This window comes from Pomacea canaliculata, linkage group LG3 (assembly GCF_003073045.1).
Source record: "Pomacea canaliculata isolate SZHN2017 linkage group LG3, ASM307304v1, whole genome shotgun sequence".
Lineage (NCBI taxonomy): Eukaryota > Metazoa > Mollusca > Gastropoda > Architaenioglossa > Ampullariidae > Pomacea > Pomacea canaliculata.
Genome location: NC_037592.1, coordinates 36,574,820 through 36,600,792, shown reverse-complemented (window position 1 = coordinate 36,600,792; position 25,973 = coordinate 36,574,820). Strand labels below are relative to the sequence as shown.

The 25,973-nt window shown below is 37.7% G+C and overlaps 1 protein-coding gene and 1 long non-coding RNA gene across 2 annotated transcripts; one reads left to right on the top strand and one right to left on the bottom strand.

Moving 5' to 3' along the window:
- The first annotated feature begins 326 nt into the window (after window positions 1-326).
- On the top strand, window positions 327-10,161 carry LOC112559322. The gene is made up of 2 exons (XR_003098318.1): window positions 327-3,910; window positions 4,046-10,161. It is a non-coding gene; the product is annotated as an uncharacterized LOC112559322 (long non-coding RNA).
- Window positions 5,354-25,333, bottom strand: LOC112559319 (AF4/FMR2 family member 4-like). Its single transcript, XM_025230453.1, has 20 exons — window positions 25,013-25,333; window positions 23,786-23,897; window positions 22,594-23,433; window positions 20,674-20,718; window positions 19,377-19,469; window positions 19,142-19,187; window positions 18,762-18,807; window positions 18,431-18,476; window positions 18,170-18,222; window positions 17,650-17,848; window positions 16,263-17,533; window positions 14,961-15,099; window positions 14,593-14,756; window positions 14,390-14,453; window positions 13,971-14,110; window positions 12,502-12,579; window positions 12,109-12,205; window positions 11,444-11,581; window positions 10,931-11,123; window positions 5,354-10,493 (listed from the first exon to the last, which is right to left on the bottom strand). The coding sequence occupies exons 1-20, from the start codon at window positions 25,027-25,029 to the stop codon at window positions 10,384-10,386; spliced, it is 3,891 nt and encodes a 1,296-aa protein (XP_025086238.1). The 5' UTR covers window positions 25,030-25,333; the 3' UTR covers window positions 5,354-10,383.
- Between the last annotated feature and the right edge of the window lie 640 nt (window positions 25,334-25,973).

Here is a 25,973-nt window from a genome sequence, read left to right as displayed (position 1 = left end):
GGTCTCAGCTCTGCATTTTACACATTTTTTTTTTAACCCTCGTGTGGCTGTGGGTGATAATTCCAGCGTAAAAGCCAGCGAACCCAGTACATTTTTAACCATCGGCTACCCCGGGTTTACACAAACTGGAAGAAAAACTATCCCATGTAAAGGACTAGAGTGGTGCATATTTTTCTACTCATTTATAAAGCTCAGTGAAAGATAATAATTCCTCAAATCTAGATGAATATATCTCTCACATTGTCGAGGTACACATCTAAAAATAATCCCCGTGCACAGAAATACGCCAAATCATGACCCCACGTTTGTGAAGTCTTGAGAAAATACAGAACATATAACAACTGAAATAAGTTTCAGACACATTAAATTTAATAGCTTTGTCAATAAGAGTCAAGATTTTGGGTGATGCATATATATATATATAATATTAATAGTAACAGTTATCATTCATTTGCAAATTGGTGCCCCAGCTCCACTTGAAGCTGGGCAGATCAGCTTTTTTTTTATAAGACATCTGTTGAGTTCTGCAATACATAGTCTAGTTTTTAATGTACATGTATACAGACCATGTCACTTGAAAACATGGCTCACAAAACATTTGTGGAATGAATGAAGCGAGCATATGACCAGATGAAGAAAAATTCCAATCATGCACAGTTGCGACACAGTTTGTTGGTCCACAGCACCCAGCGCTCACAATGTTCTCCTTAAACAGAATTTATCAGCAACAACCACGACTTTCCGCAATGTCACCCAGCGAATGAGATATGCGCCACTTGCGTACTGATCTTTTGAACGACTTATTTCTAAATCTTCATGGTTACTACTACAATTCTCAGTCTGTGAGATGGGAGGTGGTGTTTACAAAAAAAATCCAGACAACTTTTGGAACTGGCATGGACTGCTTGAAACATGTCACGTCACTGCACCAATGAACAAACAAATAAACAAGTGGAAAAATTATCGGTGAGCACAGCAGGACAGTCTCCAAACTGTCTCAAATGCTTGAAAAAAATATCATCACAAAAATAGTTTGAAGCGAAGGGACTAACAAGGTTAGATATATACTTTTCTTCTCTGTTTTCGCATCAAGGGCCGTATAAATGGCAAGGAGTCCTGTACAAAATGAGGTGTACTCACGACAACATGTAAGGTACAACATTCTTTAGTCACCTCTCAACTTGTCTCGCACCACCATCCACGAGCACCACACAAACTCTCTTTTCCAAGCTCACCATGCAGAACATCAAAATCTCCTAGCAACACCACTACACGGACGACACGACGCTTCATTCAACTAATGACCACATTCAACACCTAATACTTTCCACAAAATTCTGCACGAAATAAATCCCCAACAGGGCATATGTATCTTCATAAGGCTGGCCATACAAAAGATTTGCGGTTTCACCACCCCACTCTCAAGAAACAACACTTTTCAGAAAAAACAGATCGAAAGCACTCATCTCCTCACAGAAAGAGAGGATGAAGGATTGAGGAGAGAGGGAGTGTGGTAGATTAAAAAAAAATGCAACAGAGGCATTTTTTTCCTTTAATCAAAATAAGTGTGTCGGAGGGCAAGGTCGGTGTGGATGGAGAAAAGGCATGTAAAAAAACTAAATAAATAAATCTCAGACGTTGCAATAATTAAAATATAGTCATTTTAAAAGCCAGCAGCCAGCTTTCATAATATCAGCGCTTAATCGACAGACTCTAAGTTTGTTCCGATTAGCAGACCCCTGCTCAGTGGCTTCTCTCGTACAGTTAACAGCTGCAGAGAAGCGGTGCCATGGCAAGGTTTGTGCGGCAGGTGTCAAGATTTTAAAAAACCCCACAAAGTTAAACCCCTTCTCCCCATCAACAATCTCTGCAGCATCACAGAACTTTCCAACCTGCTGTAAACGAAAGCCCAAACTCCCGAACTTGTATGCTTACATGGCATCATTTAGCATTATCTTCCCCCCTCTCCCAGCTCATTTGCATAGCATGGAGTTCATGATGCATCAAAATAAATTGGCGCTGCAAAGTGGCGCTACATCAATTAAAAGCAAAATCCAAGTTTTGCTTTAAAAAAAAGTCACAGACCCGCAGAGAACTGTGCATCCGTATCATTTAGCACTTCTTCGCACAAGAATGGAGCCAGTGTGGCTCACTTCAGACACGGCCCTAGGTAGACATTTGACAAATGGACTAGCTCTGCGGTTTTCAATCACTGCTTCAACTACGCGAAACAACAGCTTCTCACATACTGGTGTATATAAATGTAACACTACAACATGGGCAAACGGGGTGGGCTTCATTTTTTTTCTGAAACAAAATCTATATTTGTTATTATAAAAAAATTACAATAAATGAGCAGTCACGTCATGGTAAAATATTTTAAAAAAAACTGATTAGAACCTATGTATTGGCATCGTGCATTGAAGATTTGTGTTATTCTGTGGTTGTTTACTGCCAATAAAATGTATACCAAAGATCTCTGCCGATTAAAAATATCAAAATACTCTGAAAATAAAACACATGTAGGAATCTTGAACACGATAGGACGAAGCCAAGAAGCTATCAATGTCTAAAGACCCCCGCACCCCCCCACACCCAAAACAAACAAACAAACAAACAAAAAACGAAAAAAAAAAACAAAAAAACAAACAAAAACAATTTTTTATACCTATCAGATCTACCAGTAAAGCTGGGAAAAAATCCCTACACGATCCTTTGCGCTAGCCAGTCAACGAGAAAAATGAGAGACAAAAGCAAAAAAAAAGTACTGTAGTCGGTGGATGGGGGCGAACATCCATAATTTATGCATAAATATTCTCAGCAGATCACGCGAGTAGTGTTTTAAGACGTGCTAAGACAAAACTTGTGTTTTCTAAAGACCACAAGGCAAGACACCCGTTCCCTTCCCACCCCCGACTTTTAAAAACTGTTTATGGCTTTTCTGAACACCACTACTATCAATGTCCATTTGTCTGAAGAGATAGGAGTAACACATATCTATCAACAGTCTTTACAAACCCTAACCCTATCTGTCATCTGGCACCTTTTCTCAATCTAAATCACTTCAGCAGAAGATGGACCAGTTCCAAAACAGGTCCCCACCCCACTACCCCGGTGTGGGTACCGGTCACAAGACTAGCATCACAGCACAGAATGTAGGGGCCAGGTGCAGGGAACGCTCATGGCTAGACAGGCACGTGACAGCGGCAGGTTGTGCTGTTAAAGTCCAGTTCTGCGCTGTCGAGACATTTACTAATTTTGGATGAAACTAAAAAATAGTATTTACCTAGTATGGTAGACTGAATTTTGTTTTTAATACAAACCATAATTTTCAAAAACACAAAAATATACCCTATAACACTAAAAATACTTCCTTATTCACACTGCTGCATGTAAAACAAAAATATCCAGTTATCTTACCCTGCTTTGGTGAGCTGATGCATACCCTGACAAATACCAAGCATGACCTGAACTCTTCAAACATTCAATGACTTCGAGCATTATATATATTTAAAAAAATAAAGAGGTGTTACAAGATGCAGAAGAAGGGTGTGAAGAACATTTACTAATAGTTTACACTGTTAGTTCCTATGAAACGCTGCAGGGCTAAAATTCATTGACAACAGAACTGCTAACAGGAAAATCCTTCAGCGACCTCCCTGTACAGTCTGCAATGCCAGATAATAACTTGACAAGCAAGATCAACCTCTTTGTCACTCTCTAGCGACCTAAGACCTAAAGGGGAAAAGACTTTGTGAAATTTTGCGTAGAGACAGACTTATACAGAAATAATGTATACAAACCAGGACTTCATAGTTCAGAAAAGAAACAGCATGGTACTTGGACAATGCATGTTCCAAACTCCACTGCACAGAGTACAATCAACTGAAGCAGCTTCGTCTGGGTGTAGGTCCCAAAAGCAAGATTCCTGACCAATCACCTTCACCTTTCTATATGACTGTGAGAAGACTTCTAGATAAATGACACTGGCAGGCTCCTGTTAGTGTAAAGGTAGACCTATAACCTTGAGGTCATTGGCAATGAGGTATTACAGACCCCTCAGGACTGGGGTGGGAGGTGAGAGGAAGTACAGTTAGCTGGCTACTAAGTACACAGATGCTGTTGCTCTGACTACTCATGAGACTTCTGAATATTTCATGGACTGAGTACATTTACATCCAAAGCAGACTAGATATGCAAGCCAATTCATCAGTCACTTCTTGTCATAATTAAGGAGGAAACTGTCATGGTTTGGCCCTGTAATTGGTGGCACACCCCTCTGAGACTAACCAACATGGTATGTTGGTAGGAGGGAGGCAACACAAAAACTGGTCTAGACCAAAGCCTTAGATGCCATCTGGACACTCCAACCTTGCTATTTCTAGCAGATAAAAGAGCACAGTCAGTTGCTGCATCTTCCATGTTACTTTACCAAATGCAAGTCAATGACTCAAACTTAACTAGTGGTAATACAGCCAGACAGACTTAAGGAAATGCCTTCCAAACTTTCCTCTTCAGCTCAGAGGATGACCATACACCGGAGAAATTATATAAACAGCTTAACCCTAAAGCACTGGCAAACCAAAAGAAGAAAAGAAGGTGAAATAAATAAAAGGTTTCAAATGACAATTTGGAAATGGAATGTAAGCAAAAATATGCCATAACAAACTGAAATAAATGTGATCACTATGCCCATAGCAGTACTCCAGAAAAGAAGTTTTACTGTTGCACTGTGTGGTGACTAGACAGAATCATTTCTATAGATTTGGTTTCTTTTTCACAGGGAACTCCAAATATGCATATCATAAAATAGTTTGGGTGTATATACAGCCATGGAATAGCTCTAATCGGCTCCAGATTAAAAAGAATAATAAAAACCATGGAAAGTTCAAATGATTCTGATAATATATTTAACCAGTTTAAAAAGGACTTTGATGATTATTAAAAAGAGTGAAAAAACAGCCCAGATTCTGAACAATTGGAAAGCCCTATTAACACAAGGCATTGTTTCCCCATCCCAGTTTAAAACACGAAAATCACTGATGGCAAGAAAATATAAGATAGGATCACACACCCATTTTTGTTTGTAAAGCAGCAGTGGCCAGCATACAAATACATTTTATCAAAGAATCCTGGTGAATCTGTGAACACTGGTTTTGTTTCCTGCTTCATGGCGTTAAGCCTTGTTGCACCTACTTTCACCTACCACTATGAGAATGAACAGCTCTAATGAAAATAATACACTGTGTGGGCAAAAAAAAAAAAAAGAGAGAGAAAGATAAAAGTAATGCAATTCATGTTAAGGAATTCTGTTACCTACACTGCTTCAGTCATTCAATATCCACAAGAAGGATCTTGTCTGCATTTTATACACAAAGAGATTTATAATTCTTTCTCACCTCATCTTATGCTCAAGTGTTTAGCAGCTTTGATTTGATTTCAAATTGGTGTCATAGTCATAGAAGTTGCACACAAGGTTCAACAGTAACCAAAGCACCTTTTGTAAAGGCTTATTCAATTTCCACCAAGATCACACATTCACTTGCACTGCCCCGCAAACTGAATAACGACATCCCTCCTCCCAAATTAAACTCGAAGAAGTAACCATGAAATAAAATATTAAACAGACAGAAGATAAATACAAGATAATGAAATTGTAGATGGAGGCCAGATAAATACATTTTAGGACAAATTGCATAATAATCAAAAACAGATTTAATAAAAAAAACCCAACTAACTTATTTCAGCAACATGTTAATAAAATAGTCTCTTGACGCTGTACATATGACACAGCACTTCCTGTATCTTCAACCAAAAAACTTGCTGGAATTTCTTGCTCACTTTAACAGATTTTGAGCTGCCATTGCACTAGTCTAGGCCGGTCATTCATGACATGTCATTCTTGGGATAACAAATTCATAACCGTTTTAAGCATGTACAGGAAAAAGTGGTGGTAAGAACTGGCAGAACTGGCTGTGGTACATGAACACTGGATCCTGATGTGGTGAATCAGGATGTAAAGGGACTGACTTTACATGGCAGTACTTTGCGACAACACTGAAACAAGCTTCGTCTGTAGTACATTCACTCACACTCACTTGCACACTGCATGAGGTAATGGGCCAGCACATAACTAAAAAAAAAAAAAAGAAACAAAATTCTTTAACAAAAGGATATTAAACCCCAATCAACCCTTCTTGAGAGCCTTTTCATATATATATAAAAACACCCCAGGTTATGACCTGCACATACTATACTTGATCAATGACCAACACTGCTCTGATCCAGGCAAACAAAGCACAAAAATGACTATAAGCCAGCAAGAATAAAGAAGTGGTCTAAAGTTGTGCCAATAAAATCCAGAATTCTTATTTGGAGTAATGGTCACAGATTAGATTGGTCTGGGAAGGTTCATAGGCTGAGATGATCTTAGGAAGTCACAATTAGCAACAATTTACTGATAGCGTGTGTTGTTAGTATTAAAGTGATCTACAGACAAATTACAAATGGTTAAACAGTCCGAGGATGTTCTATGTTTAAAGCTCAAGCAACAATATTCCCACATGTTGGAAAAAATACAAATATTGTTGATTGTTCAACCCTTTAGCAGTAATAAAGGAAAATGGAGTCTATTTCTTTGATAAATTAGTTTTTTCCACTACTTCTAAACCTAAAAGAACTCTGTGGCAGCTTGCATTGTCAAAAATTACAATGATCTGAAACAAAAGCTGAAATTGCAGCTATGATGCTAGATACATATTTTCAAGATTTTTAATGTACTCATAAATATTACAATATTATATACATATCCCCTTGTTCAAAAAAGTATAAAAGTGGTGCTTTTTTGCAAGCTTTAGCACCACATAAGAATCAGCACAAATTTCATAACTAAAGTCAGCTAGGCATGAATCCCAAGGAAATATTAATCATTTGGAACTATTCTGAAGCTGTAATCCTTGCCACACAAGAAAAATTATATGAGCAAAGACTGCAGAGTATGCAGTTATAGTCTTTAAATGCTGCTGTCTGTATTATTTACATTTGCAACAATCTAGCTTTTATTAATAATTTCAATGCAACAAATATTAGTAAGTAAATACAACTCTCATGATAGCTAACACCATCAAGGGATATTTAGGAAGTTCAGTGCTTCTCTACAGCCATTCAAGGTAAACCATTAGATAAATTTTTACATAATTTCTATTTATAACTGCTAATACGATTTATAAACTTTTACAATCTCCCCTCTTAATAACAACCCTTTCCTATAAGATGTCATTTCAATACACTAATTCTAACAATCACCTAAAGCTTGCCTCAAATTTTGACTGTCCCGACACCTAGTGTGCAATAGAAACTAGGATTTAGTCTATGTTATTATAAAAAAACCCAATACCCAGAAGTATACAATGTTGCGCAACTGCTCTGTCACTACCTTCAGTTTTCTGACACAATTTCATACTTTCTAATTACAAGGGGAAATGACTAGAAAATTGAACCATTTATCATGAAGTTGGACACTGACTGAAACTCCCAACAGTGGCTTAATTCCAAATAGTCCTACTGTCTGTTTTCATATCAATACAGGCAGTCCTCGGGTTACCTCAGCTGCCGCGCTTGTGGATTTTTTTTATGTCTATTGATCTGAAAACAGACAATATGTGGTACAGCAATGTGTATTCAAAGGCCTTAGTGGTAAACACCCACACATAACAAATGTGTCAAATGTTTCACGGAGAAACAGGATAAAGTACATGTGCCAATAAATTTTTTTTAAATTAACATTAAAGGGACAAGGACATTGTGACTTTGCATTTTCTAAGTACTCTAATAACTTTAAAATATATCTCAGCATACCTAATACTGAACTAATTTCCTTAAAAAAAACTTCCTTTTTTTTTTTAGACCCTTAAGGACAACCACAGCCATTTTTTCTTTAGTGGTAAAAGGATAAAAATAAAAAAGGGGTTGGAGGGGTAAGGAAAGTGGGTGTCCTCTTTAATGACCGTTTCTTTCCTTCCAGTGAAACTGTAAACAATGAGGTGAGAAACTCTAAACTGCAGGTGCAGAACACATTTTATTGCAACAAAGGTTTCTAGATAAAAAAGAAAATATTTTTTTATATACATATCACTATCAGTCTTCTAAAACAGAAAAAAGTTTAAAAAAAAAAATAAAAAAAAAATGAGGCAGGCCAGGAAGGATTTCCAAAGACTTTATTTTATGAAAAAAACAAACCAGGCGGCTTTACTAAGTTCCCCCTCAAACAGCACTAGACTTTTGAGGTTCTCTTTATCTTCAATCTTTCCTATTTTGTGCATGTTCTATAGACCTATACTTAAAGCAATTTTTTGCTAAATAGCACCTCAACAAGTTCTTTCACCACACACGCTGGGCTTAACCTTCAATTTCGAGTAATCTTCCAAAATCAGCAAAGCATATCTATGAAATTCAACCCACCAAAATATAATACAAAAATAAAAATAAAATAAGAAATAAATGGATAAAATCAAAAATTTAAAAGCAGACCCATGCAAATGATAAAATCTCACAGCCATTTATCACTTGATCTTACATCCATCCAAATCTTTGGTTTCCAACTGTCACATGGACAACCATTCTGCCATCTCATCAACGTAATGCAACCAGATAATCTTAAATAACATTTTTCTTTTGTATTTATCTTTTTAAAGAGATCAGGACCAGGCTATTGCTGCATGCAACACAGAAGATTGTCTTGCCATCTATTCACAAAAACTGCAGGTAATGCTCAAAACAAAAGACGACTATGACTGTGGGGAGCTTCACAAAAATCTAGTAAAGTTTACAAATGACACAAATATGCAGATCAACATTGGGTCAAAGCAAATTTTACTAGACTGAACTTCTTCCAGCATATAAAAAGCTGTATATGTATGATTGCTCATGGTAAACTAAGTAATGCTTCTCTTTCTCTGTACACTTCTCTTTAGCTTTAGAGGTGCACCTGCCATAAAAACAATTAGACAAGTACTTTTTAAACCCTTTAATTCTCAAAGACTACCTGTTCTTTACAAAACTTTTCTGATTCATGTTTTAAGCAATATTTTTTCTTTTTCTTGTGCATATCAACTGCACAGAGCAGCTAAAATGTCCTCAGCAAAAAGATACAAACATGCATGTCACTAACAAAACTAAAAATGCAAGTCTCTACATTAAATCTAGGATCTGACCACAACCCAACAAAAGCGTCGTGAAAACTGGACATTTAAACCATATGACAGGTTTTATCTACCATGTTTGGCGCACCCATAAAATCATCAAAAGCTTGATGGCAAAAACCATTCATATATGGTTTATCTGTTGCATTCTTGTGATCAAGGACGATTTTTATTTTTTGAACATAAGAACAAGTGCATCCAAAATAAAGCTGTAGCAACCCTGCTGCCTTTGTATCTCTCACTGACCCCACTCCAGAGCAACAAGATTACAATTATCCCAATCTATAAATCAAACATTTCTTGTCTATGCACAAATTCTTTTTCTCTCTCTGCTATAGTTTATACTGTTATCACAGAGCATGGTGTCTTGTCCTTGCTAAACTTCAATGACTTTTACTTGTGTCTGCACCACTTATGTGCTCTATCACAGCCCTGTTGTTCAACAGTTGTGCACAGCTATTAATCAACTGACATCTATTCAAACTGTTGTCAGCAGCAGGCTGTTCAAGGCAAGTGAAGGCTGCGTAGGAAACCCCGTGGGGACAGGTACAGGTCTGCTGTTTCTTCTTTCTTTTTACACTTTATCACGAAGACCACATGCATCACAACTGGCACATGACTTGGCCATCAGAAGCTGCATGAATGGGATGACCCAAGCCCTTTTCAAGCACAGGTCTCCACTGACTCATCAGTATGACAGGCACAATATCCATGGCAATCTTTCAAGAAATCTACATTTCATTTTCCTGATGATGAGGTGGGGCGGGGGGTAACAAAATGGGCCATCTCATATGCCATAAAACATTTGCACATTGTGTGCATGTGAGAGTGTCTGTGTAGGCACATTCACACATGCATGACTGTATATGAATTATGGGTACACAATGAGTGGCATGGAAAGCGGGAACGAGGAAGGCTTCGTTAAAGTGTGGGTGAAATACAAAGGAATGGGAAAAAAGAGGCACGCCACTTATGTCTTTACTAACATCATGGCTCAAGCATGAAGGGTCCACAGCACCTCTTTGTTTATTGCACAGTAGAAACATTGCCTTTGTAGGCATGCTTTTTCCTTTGAATGCGATGCTGCCCCGATGAGTATCTTCCCAAGCTGCTGGAAATGCTAGTGGCAGCTGCTGGGGAGTAGGAGTGGGGGCTGCCTTTAAACAAGAAACCTGGCAGATCTCTATGAACCAACAACCTCCTTGAGGGCTGTGCACACATAGCGCACCAAATGAAGCATACTGCTGTGCAGGGACAGGGGTCCACATCTGTTGTCCATATTGCTGAAAAAATCTGCGAAACCAGAACACAAAAGTAAGCCATCATTTCCATTTGTTTAGATCCAACCTATGAAAGTGTAAATACTAGTCTTTAAATATATATGTGTGTGTGTGCATATACAGTAAATATGGTTAAACAGGCCATGCTTGAAAAATATCTAGTCTTTCTGATGATGTGGAGTGGGGTTTAAAGGTGCAAAAAAGGGAAAAGTGTGGCTTTTCTAGCACCTTGGAAAAAACTTTTTTCTTAAAAAGGTCTCCAGGAACAGGGAACATCCTCAATAAGCAAATTATTTCCATTTACATTAAAATATTTGTCACCAGACAAATGTGTTTATTCAAAGAAGTATCTATCAATTTTTCTAGCATAATTTATTGAAACCCCAAGTTCCAAGTCTACAAGACTTTAACAAAGCAATAAATGGATAACTGAACCAATAGATCACTCACCTTTATAAGGACGGGCTTCATCTACAGACTGATCCCAGAGGTCATGGCATTGCACAAGGTAGGAAACAACAGTCACATATTTTTGTGTCACTGTGTGGATACGCTGTGGCACAGTGACCATGCCAGGTGAAGACATTGAGGCTGCGCCAGTAACACCATTGGTAAGTTTGGAGCTGCCCTGTTCACAGCTCCCCTGTTACAGTATCATACATACATATTGAAATCTTTACAATGCACTTTTTTGTACACACTTTTGCTATAAAATAAATTTTTGCAAGTGACACCTTGAAAACTGCTGACATCTAGGTACAAGAGACTCACACTTCACAAAAGACAATCTTGTTAGGTAGCAAGGTTTCAGTTGAATACATATGCAAAGAAAATATACCACTGAACATTCAACCATTCAACATGCATGCACACACACACACCCAAACTGCTTTTCGTTATAGACAATGCACAGGGAATGGTCCTCACAGAAAAGCTTACATTCATCCTGGCATGTAAACAAACCTGTGATCCAACTGAGCCGATGCTACAGGTCGGAGAAGGGGTTGGTGACATTGGAGAAGGTGTACCAGTGCTGTTTTTGTTCCAGCTATTCTGATGTGGTGATGGCGCATGAGAACTGATCTTCATTGTTGAAGAAGCCTTCAAAGATGAGGAAATGCATATGTCCATCTCATTAAACTAGATTTTTAGTGCAAAGGTGTTTGATGAATTCCACAACTCAAATGGTGTATACAAATGAAAGGAAGATCAACGTGAACATTAGTAGTAAGCTTACTACACAGTGATATCCAAGAGGTTAAAATTATTCATTTTCATGGAAACAAAAGAAACACTTTCCCCTCCCCCAAGGAAGAAAAAATCCCACTAATTCCATCTCTCTAAAAGAATTGTGCTATTCTGAAACCATTTACCTCACAAAACATCCCCCCTGCGTTAAGGGAGTTAACCCTAGTTTTCATACAACAATGGAATTCAACTTCCAAACCCTCATTTTAAACATCACCATTACTTGGTCTAAATATGCTTGTGGAACGTTCAATGTCTTCAAAATACCAAACATAAGCATGAGATGAATAAATTATAAACTAACACACTATCAAAGAAACTACAGTTTCCTCACAACTGATCAAGCTTAATATTCTAGTGCACACAAATTTAGTAACTACCTTATTGGTATCATGGTCAATGATTTGCTTGAATTTCATGGCTTCTGCTTTTTTAAGGTTGTATAGCTTGAGGCACAAAAGAGACTGCATACGTAATCTGTAACAAAGAAATTTTTCAAATGCTACACAATTTAAACACTTGTCCTGTGAACTCATCTACCTGATATAAAAGCGGAACAAATGTAGGTAACTTTACTACTATTGACACCCTTCTCTCTTCAGAAAATAACTAGAGATATTTAACACTAAGCTGAGAACAAGCACAGAAAATCTGGTCAACAAGATCCAACAACAATGCCCCCATACTAATCACCAATGATGCAGTATTTTTTTCTTCAATCAACTAGCAAAGTACAAAAGCACATAAGATAGATGCATGCTATCAATACTAACATTAATACTGAGAGTTTTGCTTCCCGTTCAGCAATGTCAGGATCTCTGTTTGCAGTACTTCTACAACGGCTGACATACCTGTGTTGACAGGAAAAAAGAGCATTATATTCTTCATAAGCTGCCAATAACTCACACATACAAACAAAATAAAACACTCCATTCTTGAATTGCAAAGAACAAAAATAAAATAGAAGTAAAAATAATGGAGGCAAAGGTACAATATGGAAAAAAAGAAGGGCAATCACAAGACATGCTCTGAACTGAAGAAACTTGACAGAAAATCGATGTCTGATCTCAAAGGTGCACCAGTTTGATAACTATGTGGCACACCCTCAATTAACCCAGCTGTCAAGAATGGACACCTGCTGCCAAGAGGTAGCAGGTAAATCCTCTCCCCCACAAAAAAAAAAAATAAAAAATAAAAAAACTTGGCTCCAGAAGGGGGATCCCTGGCATTTCTCTCCCCAAATAACCATTCAAAATAAAATTAGGGAATGGCCTTTATCTTAACAGAACCTTATTGCATATATGACAAGCACTAAACCACAGCACCACAGACTGCCCACACACAAATAAGCATCTGTGGCCACAGACACATCCCGCCAACATTTTCCGCACCGCTAAACCTCTAACCTCCCGAGAGCTGGCCAGTCGCCAAGTGAGCGCCACACGCGCAAGCCGTGTCACACGTTTGACTGCAAGTCAGCTATTGGGCCGTCGACACCCCGACTTTGAGGGAATACCTAGGGAACTCCACGTGTGCGCATAAGCGAACCAACTTGTAGTACACACGCGGTTTTTCCCCACCAATCGGAGGAGGACAATTTAACATCTTTTCACATCGTGCTCTTGACAAAAAGATGAAATACGCTGCATTTTGTGTGTATGGTATATGAAGTATTAAGTTTTATGAAAATCTATTTGATATGGTTCCGTGATTTGTTTTTTTTTTTTTGGCAAATAGTATTTGAGAAGGCAACAAGATCAGTGTCAATGACAGTGACTAGCAAGCGTCTTAAACTGACTAAAAAGAACCAAGTGTTTGTGAGAAACGCTCGTGAGTATAGCGTTCAAAGTCCTTAGTCTGTTACAATTCAGGTGAAATAGGCCACACATTTCTATGTTTATGTCAGTGTTAGCAATTGAAGGGAAGAGAAACAAATATAATATACCACCAAATAAAAAGCGAGGGCTGTCTCTACCCTTAGGGGTGGAAATGCCCATAGCGCAGTCGAAATAGGACACATGCCTCGACCTTTGCTGGACATAAAGGGTGGGCGGACCTTTGATGGCCCCTAAGTGCCCTAGCGGCGCGATATGCCTACAATCCTGGTCTACTTACTTTGTTGATCTGTAGGTAAATACAGAGTGCATATTCAGTTACAAACATAAAGCAATTAAATAGGATGGTGTCTAATAGCAAGTTGCTCACCCAAGGAATAAGCAGGTAAATGAGTAAAAGCACTCACTGTAAAAGAGAATTTGTGTCTGCATACATCGTAAAGATGCGCCTTGGTTCATTGTTGTTTTGTTTCTCCATAGTATGCCCCCAAAGAATGAAATAAAGTATGGATTTGACATATGGCACCAACTTGGCCGACTTTTCCATCTAAACAAGACCAGGAAAAAATATCATAGCATTTCAACATTAATTTAACCTGGTAAAATGGAATATTAAAAATACCGTCTTCAAAACATTATAAATATTTTTTTTTATCAGAGGGTTCTCATGGGATAGGAAGAATGCAAAATGTTAACATTAACTAGTTCCTCATTCAACATCAAATGTTACAACATGACAGAAGCTCAAACTTTTAAATATAAAGGTTTATTATCTAAAAACTGAAACCCTTCAGCAAAACTGGTGACAAGGATAGCTTTATATTACCTTTTTGTCTGCTTCATGCTTCAGTTCCTTGGCTTTCTGAATATAGAAGTCTGGCACTTCCAGTCTGTAAAGCAAGGTGACTGCATTTTAACTGTGATTTATACAACAAAACAACAAAGTTCAAGGATCTGACTTGTTTCATTACAAATAACATTTATGTTAAGGTGATGTTAATGGAACTCCATGTATAGAAAAGGTTCTACCTATCATCTTCTAAGAGCAACAGTGGGTCTGCTTCTGCTTTCCTTTCAGCTTTACTCCCACAGACTACACCTGATAGGCTTTCTGCTGGAGTATGACTGGCATATGAGATGAATGGCAGATTCTGTGTCTCTTTAGATTGCTGTTCCAACTCATGCACCTTCATCTGAAAGACCAAGGTATTAATGTGTTTTAATGCAATGTAGAGGAGCCAACCAGTGATGTGAAGTTCTAAAGCATAAAAATCTATGCATGACACACAACACAATTTACAAAAGGCAGTCATCCTGAAACCAGTGTCCACATGTTAATTCACAAATTTCAATTTAAAACAAAATGCTGTTGACACCAACCGAGAATTGTTATGTACCTTAGTCTCCAACGAGTCTGATTTTAATTTCTTAGAAGATTTATGGCTTGAGCGACTAGATGTACTGCTTGCACTATTGCGTCTCTCTGGTACTTTCTTGGAACCCTTACTTGGTTCATCAGCATGAGACACGCCGTTTCTGGGAAAGACAGGTTAACAGTCAATGCAGCTTCCTATAATACTTAATCATAAAAATTGTACAGAAAAATTTAAGATCCAAAATTGTTTACTTAGTCATATGAAAAACGTGACAGCCCACATCAAACTTGACATGAAGCTAATACATCCATGTTAGAAATTATATACATACACACAGGGCTTCTGCTAAGGCTAAATTCTTTGGGGTCCCGGGGACCCCTTCTTCAGATTTTTAAGGGGTCCCTGTTCTTCGCCCAGCTTTGGAGGGGACCCCATTGACGAAAATTGAAGGGGTCCCCCGAACTTTTAATGCGTACTGTACGCAATTTTTTGCGTAAGCAGAAGCCCTGACACATATATGCATAAACACATGACTTGCACAGGGAGAGAAGCATTTCAGGCCACCTAAAACAAGAAATCAGCATTCCATTCTAATGGTTCATGCTTTAATTCTAGTGCCGTTTTGCAAGTTTATTATTTAAGTCACATCAAGCTTCATTTTCAGCAAGCCAGCAGCAAGCTGATTAATACTTTCTTGAAAGTATTGTTGCTACGACCAGGTCACATTTGCAGAGTTAATGTAAAAGTTTTTCTTTAATCTCTTATAGCCACTCCTCAGTTAAAAAAAAATGAATGTTTCTTCTGGAAAAGTATGCTTATAATAATGATGCTTGTCAACTTCTCTCTCGATCCCTCTTTAAAGCCCTAAGATAAATTCCTTCTATTGGTTCAGAATTCAACGCAGATTCATTATTTTCTTATTTATGACACAGTTACATATGTTTTTTACTAATAAAAGCATTGCAGATAACTCATAACTATTAATTCACTGTCCTTCAATAGTTCTTCAGAATAAATGTAATATTGCATAAGTAATCAACATGACACCCTCTTGCCAACAATTTAACAAGTTAAACATTTAACAAATTTATTTGTTCTCAACAAATAACTTTAAAAGAAAAAGGTTAGCGAGTATCCTTTTAAGTGGCGAGAACTTTCCTGATTAAAAACAATGAGGAGCTAGAAAAGGGGAAGATACGTTTACTAATTCAGTTAACCAAACAAAATTTTTCACCTGGATAATGCATTTTATAAGATAATTAAATGAATGAAAAGCTATAAATTTAAAACAACCACTTTAAGGTCATATAAAGTGACACTTACTCAATGGCTTCTGAAGGTGCTCTCCCCATGGATTTTGATGAACTGTTGTTTGATGACTTCTGTTTCTTAGCAGCCTCTCTACCATCTAGTTCCCTTTTCCTTTTGACTGTTGACACGTTGGAAGGGGATGAATCAGTGAATGAAGGAGGAATTGGAGTTACCTGAGCTTCAGCAGCTTTACCAACACCACTGGTTTCCGACTGGTCTTGAGATGAGCGCTCTATACACTTTGTAGCACCCTGACTCATACTGACACCTGCAGCATTGTGCGATGAGTCTGCTGTAGACTGAGGCTCATGTCTGCCAATAAGAGTCTTGCCTTGAGATGCCACAGGGTTCGCAGACAGATGAAGTCTACTACAGTTTGAAAGAGATGACAGGGGAATCCTCACAATAATGGAAGGTTTACCGCAAGTGGCTGTTGGGATATGCAAAGGGGTTTGCTGCCCCCATTGGTCTCCCTCCTTCTCCTTCCTCTGTGGAGTTGTGCTAGATTCAATAGGAGAAAGAGGTTTGAACTTGAAATCCTCTGTGGTTTCCCTGAAAATATTAGCGATGTGACTGGATGAGTCATTTGGTGGTTTCATAGAGGACTTGGCACTGGCAGTGTCAGGGGCAGACAAGATCTTTCTTTCAGCTTTGTTACTCCTGGCGCTGTTTTTCCTGGGAACATTCTTGTTCTTGAGAGGCACATTCAAACTACCATTACCACCAACACACACATTGTCTGGTGTTCCAAACAAACTTTTACTGACACTCTCAAGCTGCTTAGCTAATTTATTGATACTGGCCTGGCTGGCTGCAAAGACCTTTGGCTCTGGGGTGATAGACTCAATGTCTACTTCACTCTCTGAAGAACTCTTGCGTTTCCTTTCGCCATGCTGCAGTTCAGATGTTGTACTCTCTGACATCTTTATATTTCTGCTGCTTTGTAATGATGAACTTTCATCACACGGAGGTTTAAAAGCCAACATCCATGGCTTTCCTGTCTCTGGACCAACAGATGATGAAGTTTCTTTAAATTCTCTCTGAGCACTGACTGATTCACTGCTGCCTTGCTCAAAAGGCCTACTTAGGTCTTCATGTGGAGTGAATGGCATGGTAATGCTTGGGCCAATCTCACCGATCTTCCGTTGCGATGATTTTGTCTTCTCCACATCCCCTTTACCACTAGCTTTAGTCACACTATTTTCTGTGTTGGTTCGTGTTGCTGGGGATGATTGCTTATTGGTAGGCATAAATCGTTCTAAGCGCCAGCCAGACTGGGAGTTCTGCAATGAACACAGAACAGCAACAGATATAGCCTACAATGTCAAAAAGGTTAAGGTGGACAATGTGAATTTACTTCAGAAATGAAAGACACATTTCAGTGTAGGAGAGGCCTTACCTCTTTTGATGGACTTGATGTCTCATCTCTTGCAATCTCCTTCTTGGTGTCCTCTCGGATTTCACCTTCCTCCTTCTCGTCATCAGGAACGTCTTCTGGTTCTGATGCAGATGAGTCTGACTCGCTACCCCCCTCTGAGCTGCTGTCAGACTCACTACTGGAATCATCACTTGAAGAATTGGATGAGGCTGGGCCAGCACTAAGTATGTAAAAAGCCAATGAAAGAAATGATCCAAGAAAAAAAATTAAAAACTGGCTAAGTGCAATTATTAATCAGATGCAAAACAAAACAACAAAAAATAACCAGAACTAGAAAGAAAAAGGGTTTAAATTCATTTACATACATATAAATGCACCCTGAATGTGATGTTTGATTCCTTTTACACATACCACAGACCCAAAAAAACCCATTTTCTAACCTTATTTCAAGTTGTGCTACAATTACATACTATAACAGCACTAATAAAGTTTAAAAGTGCAGGCTCTGGGAAAAAAATGTTAGAATGTGTTGACATCTTACCTTTCTTCTTTTTTAGTCATAGCATTGGTCATGACTTCTCGTGGCTTTTCGTCCTGTACAACACAGTGAAAACTTTATACCTTTTCTGACCTAGCAATCAACACCACTTATGATAGAAACACTAGCTCCTGCATTTTAGCTATTTGAAATACCAGAATGACATTTGAACAGTTTCAGACACTCTTTTTTTTCATTTACTATATTGTATAAAACTTAAATATTAAAAACCGAAATAGAAATAAAACTATCTCACACAATTACCTCTTCATCAGAGTCTTCACTAACATCCAAGTCCTCCAAAAAAGATCTGAAAATATAGCCCCAGATGTGTTTTTAAAACAGTCTTTAGAGCAAAAATTTATATTAATCCTAGTTCAGTTAACAAATCTATTACTCTCCTTGTACATGTGTCAGCTTTTCTCTAAATACTGCAAAGATTTATTGCCACTAATGCATACAACATACTATTTTTTGACATTTTAATCAAAAACTGCCAATTACACTTAATAACTATGAACAGATGAAATCTGGCCAAATAATAAATTAACAGAATTAATACTGCATATTAGAAAAGAATCTGAAAACTACTTACGTGGTTTTAGAGAGAACTTTTGGTCCAACTTGTGCTTGCTCTAATTCTGAAACAAGGAAGCAAAACCAGATTAATGCAATTTTCTTATATCACAGGTTGGTCAACAAATAAAAAGCACCAATTCTTCTCTACGCAAAAAAGGAGAAAATCAAAAACTTATTTCAATACTTGTAAATTATCATTTTTAAAATAAACTCAACCTTTCTACCAACTACTTATGATTTTGTTGCACAGCTCTTTGCTAAGCCTCCAAAAGTGCACACAAATGTTTACAAGAATTAATGAGGAGGTGATATGTTCAATACAAGCCACACCACATCATCCTGGAGCAGTTATTAAAATAACTAACAGGCAGACACAAGTCTGAAGCATATCCTCACCTGTACTCAACACGTCTTCTCTTTTCATCTTGTTGCCAACATTCATCTGCAGCATAAATATCAATCTGTTCAGTGGCACCATCACCCCACCTGCTAGCAAAGTGCTAGACCGTGTTGTATGATCATCAAAATGCTGGTCAAAATATACCTTCTGGAGTTATTCTGGATACCACTATAAGGAGTAGGCATTTAATACTTATTTTAAAAAGTTTCAAAAAATAGGTCTTTTGCTTACCTCCTGAGGTAAGCTTGGAAAAGGAAATCGATCCACATTCATTTTAACAGGCGTCTGAATACCAGTATGTGGAGGCTGGACATCAGTCATTTCCTGTACATACAGAAACTCTATTAAGCAGGTTTAAAACACTAGTATTCCTATATTTAATTTAAATTTTTTTTAGAGTACAGTGATACCTCGGTTCTTGAACGCCTTGACTTTCGACCAAATCGGTATTCAACCAGGAAATTCGAGAAAATTTTGTCTTGGAATCCGAACAAATATTTGGAACTCGAACATCCGAACGTCCGAGATAAGCCGAGTTGAGCCGAATGGCGTTCATTCGGCCCAGCGCGCCTTGCTTGCGTCATCAGTGAGAGTGCAGAGAGAGAGAGAGAGTCACGTTTTTGTGGAGAGAGTCATGAAATGTGTGCAAAATGGGCAGAAATCGCAAATTTTGTTGAACAACATCACCCTGATAAAGTGGTAGCAAATAGAGCAGTTAACATTTTTAATGACAATGTTATGTCCACTTTACGCAAAATTTTGCAGAGGAGAAAAAAACAGCAAACAATTGACAAATTCTTCCGTAAAGAAATCAGACAAGCAACTGCAGAGCAAGATTCTGATTCTCCTCAGCAAAAGATACAGAGAACAGAAACACCCGAAGAGCAGTTACCCTCTGTTTTTATTGAAGAGGACTCCCCTTCAAAACAATAACCATCCCCCTTCCCTCCTCCCTCCACATTCATTCCCTCTTGCCATAAAGTTTGGTACAGGTACAGTAAATGAAACACAATTTAAAACACAATGAAACACAATTTAAAAAATAAAATGTACTGTACAGTACAGTAAATGAAACACAATTTACTGTACTGTACAGTGCATTTTATTTTTTTGTTTGTTTTAATAAATACACTTTTATTTCTTATTTCTTGTTGAGACTCATGTTTTTCTACATATTATATACAAATTAGGCCAGTAAATAGGCATTTTCTGGGGCTTGGAACGAATTAATCCAGTTTCCCCATTTCCTATGGGTTTCATTGCTTCGGTTCTCGAACAATTTGGTTCTCGACCGTCCTCCCGGAACGAATTATGTTCGAGAACCGAGGTATCACTGTATATATATTCCAGGTGCTGCTTGCAAGAGAGATTCCACACAAGTGGTCTGCTAGCCAGGCTCTGATGCAGTTCTTGAATCTGAGCCTAATCTCACACAATGGAAATGTATAGTGTACAAACAGGTGTAGGTACACTCAGTGACAGTGCTAACTTACGCATACTGTAATTTATTACAACTGCTTGTACTCACTTTAAAAATGTTGTCCAGATCTTTTATCTCTTCCAAAATTTCTTCCTGAAAATGAATGTAAGTCACTGCTGTACAATATTTAATGTTGCATTTTTATATACAGTTAGAAATCTTGACCTTGGTCTTAGGGATAACAACTACTGCATGCATAAATGGTAATACCTATCCGCCCTAGCCAATAATAACTCTTAATTGGTTTGTTCAAAGAATGCAATAGCTACTCTGGCAAATATTAAAAAAAGTATGCACTCTCACTAGATTACAAAGAAGCAGCATAATGTACAGCACTTTTAAGGCCCCTTCCTCTTTCCCAAAGCCCTCACAATATAGTGCATACTTCAGTCGCAAAAATTAAAACAGCATGTTAATTTCTGTGGGTCTTCGCTGCAAGATATATCTGTGCATATCTTCCATTTTTTTCCCCCAAAATTTCAAAAACACTCTTTTTTACACTATCACAGTATAAACTAAGCAAACTGGGATAGACTGACTTTTTGGAAAGCTAATCAGATTTTAACAATAGGCTGTTTGGGAAAAGGGGTTGTTTATTTTTTCTTTCCCTCTTGGTCTTACACCTACTAGTTTTCTTTAAAAAGGACCTATCTAATGAATGAATACCAATAATGCAACAGCCATATTAATCTTCTCAGAGTTGCCCAAGAGTATGTAGATCTTTAGGTCACACAATAAACACAGCTTATTCTGTAAATGCAAATCTGAGTCAACCAAAAAATATTTTTACAGGGTTCCCAGGGATCAAGGATGGTGCCAAGTAAGGACCTTATAAGGACCTTTCATACATTTGTAAGGACCTAAGTGACAGTCATCAATGCTTAAGTTTTTCTCGTGTATGTTCGGACAGATGTATTATTTATGAATCTATGTTCTGAAATACATGTATTATTATTCTAGTAATAAATAATCAAAGAGTTAATTTTGATGCATATCTGCCATATTTAGATAACTTAAAAAGTATCTTTAGCATGCTGATAACATACACCGTTAATGTTAATGTTCCAAGTTTTTTTTTAGAAATCTAGTAATAATTGCAAGACCTGAAAGCCATTCTTTAGTTTAAGACAAAAGTCAGTTCATGTCTCTTTCACACACACTCAAAAGGAAAGGAAGAGAGAAACAGAGCTATGCAGAGTACAAGAAGATCAAGGCTCTGGTTCAAGAAAGAGATAAGTTTCGAAAGACCTTTTGAAAGAAAGGTGTTTTATGCGAATACAGAGGGGCAACTAGTGTAGTACAGATGTGTAGATCAAACGTATTTTTTAAAAATTAAGGTGACTATAAGGAATGCGAAGGCTTGGAGGATAAAACCCTAACCCTAACCCTGATCAAAAGAGGAATGAAAAGAGTGTGATCCTAATGCTAAACAAAAGATGGAATGAGAAGCATGTGCTTCTTCAAAACACTTTTGCCCATTGACGAAAGATTCAAGGATATTCTGCAGGCAGCACATCGTGCACAATATTTATCTTTTAGAGTCTTTTTACCAACCAGTCTTTATATTTTTTCTCCTTTAGCCAGTTCTCCAATAATCCGTCAAGATTAAAGTCTCACAAAACGTAAGTTCTCGTCGCGAACGAGACTTGGCAGCCGTGTGATTAAAATATCAGTGAGGGGAAGAATCGTCTGTATTTTGTGGCAAAGTCGACTCCGAAAAAATTTTTTTGGATTTATAAGAGGCATGAAAAATAAATCTGTGGTAATATTGTATCGATATAAGGACTTGTAAGGGTCACAGAGAAAATGCAAGGACGTGTTCGGAATTGTAAGGACCGCATGCCAAATATAAGGACTTATAAGGCCTTACGGCAAAAATTCTCTACGGAAGGACTTGTAAGGATGGGTGAGGACCCTGCAAAACCCTGTTTTACATATGCTTTTCTTTAGGTAATTTTACTACCTTACCTGCTTTATCTGCACAGTGAGATTTGGCCTGGTAGGACCCTGGAGATTTGATGCCGACTGATTAAGGGCATCTTCCAGGAGCTGCCGTTGTGGAGGAGATCGATGGGAAGGCGGAGTACAAGCTACAGGTGAGGTGTGGTTTAAACCCACCATGCGATGTGCTCCATGATAAGGAGATGTGCTACTTGAATGACTAGTTGCAGCAGCTTTCTCAGCTGCCTTTGCTGGTTCTGCTGTCTTTGATCTGTGGGAAGCAGGTACCTTGTTTTGATGTGGGTCAGGAAAGACTCGGTATGCACTGTGTTGACCTGACACATGTCCTTTTAGGGGACTATAACTTGGTCGCACTTTGCTTTTCAAAGCACCCTGTAGTCCATCTGAAGGTGACTTCGGATTCTGAGTTGCTGATGCAACATTGTTCACATTATTAGTACTTTTGTTACTGTGCGATCCTGAAATTTCATGAGGAACTACTAAAGCCTCAGACTTGTGTCCATCTTCAGCTCCAGGTTTGCTGCTGCCTTGATGACCCTTGCTCTTGTGAGCATGACCCAGCTCACTGAAGTCCCCTCTGCGAGAACTCCCAGGATCCTTTTTGTGCTCACCATTAAGACGGTGGGCATGGTGCAAACTTTGTGCAGGTTGCATTGATGTTGGTTCAGAGCTGTGGAGGGCTCTAGAAGGAGCAACAGCCAGCGTCGCTGCTCGGCTAACTGCCAAAGCTTTGGTATCATTTGGTGGTCTTTGTATAGACTTCTCTGAGCCCCACTGAAATTTATCCCAGCTCCCAAGTATTTCCTTGATTTTTCTGGCGCTGTGATCCCTCTGAGTTTTTTCAATCTGCAAATTTAAAATGATAGCATTCACATAACAAAGATAACACACAAAACTGTCAAACACTGGATCAATTAATTAGTGAAATAATTAGTGAGAATCAGTTGTCAAATGGTTCCTCCATAATAATAAAAATTGGGGTTAGATATCTTTTGCCAAAAAACGAAACACTGAGAACCAGCATACAGCAATGCTTTAGACATGGCTGTAAAGCTTGTCCCAAACCCAAAATTTTGAATGGAAACAATTCAGAATGTCAGTCCAATTTGCCATTTCTTTTGATGTTTTCACATGCTCACACACTTTCACAGTCACCATTTCTGATCATCAGAAAATAATCCTACAACAAAATTAATACCTTTCTTGGGGCTTCAAATAAAGGTTCCTCAGGCACAGCATCAGCTTGGCTCATACTAGCCTGATTGGCACGCAATCGCTGTGCCTCTTCTTTCCTGCGTTCCACATCAGTCCTGCAAACATAACGTTTTACAATTGGTCTGAAGCTACTTTAGCTTTACTGTTTTGATGGTAACATCATGAAATTAACTTCACTAGAAATTTTCATAAAACATATTAGCACCAACACAAAACATTGAGTGCTATCTAGTACATTTGTTTCTTCAAGAAACATTTATCTTCTTGTTGCCCCAGGGTCATGACTTGCTTTCACTTTATGATTATGGCCCAAAGAGGTTAATTCAGAAATTTGTGTATACAGATGCTGTTCACAAAAACATAGGGTATCATGCCTTTATAAAGACATCAATAAAAAGACATCACATAATAAACTAAAGGCACTTAAGACAAAAGTGTTAGTTCTTTTGAAACTTAATAAAAAAAAAATTAAGCTATTGATAAATGAACTCATATCTTTAGGTCAGCTATCAAGTAGAATTGTTGTACTGCCTCCTTTTAAGTCTTTGAAATCTTAATAACTTACATTAATTTTTTTTTTTAAAGGGTAAAATAAGATAATGGAGATGTTTAAATACACTGTAGCCACGCCCCAATTATAAACCGTCAAGACATTTCTCTTCTGTAGAAAAACCTTTAAAAAAAATAAATGGTTCTGTCAGTCTACAGATTAGGGATATTTCCAGGTCTGGGCACCCAATATCCCGAAAACAATCTGACTTTAATATTTTTCAAAATATCGTGGCAGATCCTATGTCATCTTTCTTAAGCAGAGTTTGCAATGTACACTTAAATTCGTAATTGTATTACTTACTGAGCATAATGTTTTAAATTTCGATTTCTAGTTGTAATACTATACACAAGTCATCTAAAAATAAATCAGTCGCGGTAGGGAAACCGCACTACGTCCCGGGAATACAGTGTGTATAAACAATCATTTCAAGGAAACAAATATTTAGTAATATAAATCACTTTTATCTCTTTAAACTAATAACATTTATTTCATCTCCCTTTTAAGCGCGGTTGATCCAAAATAGTATTAATCGGAGCATATACTCTCGATGCAAGCGCACCAAAACTGCCCGGTGGGTCTTGATTTGAAGTACGGTAGATACCGTGACACTCTACATACCAAAAAATGAATCTATGAACATAAGGAAAATTCATGTACCTGCTTATTGATGCCATATTTCAATATTTCAAGATGACGGTCAACTGGAGGGGCGGTGAAGCCACTGAGAAAGTGACCAAAACAGTGTCTATCCCACTGAAACGCAGATCTTGCCCAGTTTAGTTGCTCTACATGATGGATTCAAACTTGAGTAAAACGTTCGAAAATTATATCCATTGAGGATCACAACATAACATGTAATGCACAAGCATTATCAAATTGATCCATTGAAAATTCGTAACACATCACAAAACAGAAAATGCTAGCTGCAAACATACATCATCCAGCACACATTCTGCTCAACTCTTGTACCTCCATATCGTATTTACAACTTAAGGTATAGCTCAATATTACTACGCTACACCTGATTGCAGAAAGTTTTATTATAACGTGTGCCAAAAGATAAAAAATAAAATCGTCAAATAATCATCTCAATACTTACAATCTTGAAACTTTAATATCTTCTTTTGGTATAATCGAAGGTCGATGAAAGTCTGCACTTCATTTTCAGGCGGAATTGTAAAGTGAAACGGAAGTAGATAACCTTTCGTCACGTGACCTGCAGTCGACTAGATACTGTGAAAGAAGAAAAAAAATAACTACAAACTATAATACTTATCTGTATTTGTTAACATTAAAATATATTATATACTTTATAGCTCATTTAATGTGGAAAAAAGAGAGAAATTATTAAAACCATATCGTAGGACCTAAAAACCTAAAAGTAAACACCATGCGCTTTTGCTTAGAGCTCGACATTTTCTTTTTACAAGTTATAGAACCGATCTTAATGTACATATATTTTGTAATGCATTTGAAGTAGAAAAAGAACTGCCTTGAAAGCAAATACACTAGCATTCGTATTTCAGTGGTGGTTAATGATAACATCAAGATTGGCATGGAAACAGGAAGTGTTTTAAGATTTGTGGGGTTATTTTGCTACATATAAACCAAAGAAAAA

Excerpts from the sequence above, each read along its gene's own strand:
- LOC112559319 (XM_025230453.1), bottom strand. Across the intron at positions 23,434-23,785 it reads TATTTGAAGCCCCAAGAAAG|ATTGAAAAAACTCAGAGGGA; the intron begins GTATTAATTTTG and ends TTAAATTTGCAG. Across the intron at positions 17,534-17,649 it reads CATCAAGTCCATCAAAAGAG|AACTCCCAGTCTGGCTGGCG; the intron begins GTAAGGCCTCTC and ends TGTTCATTGCAG.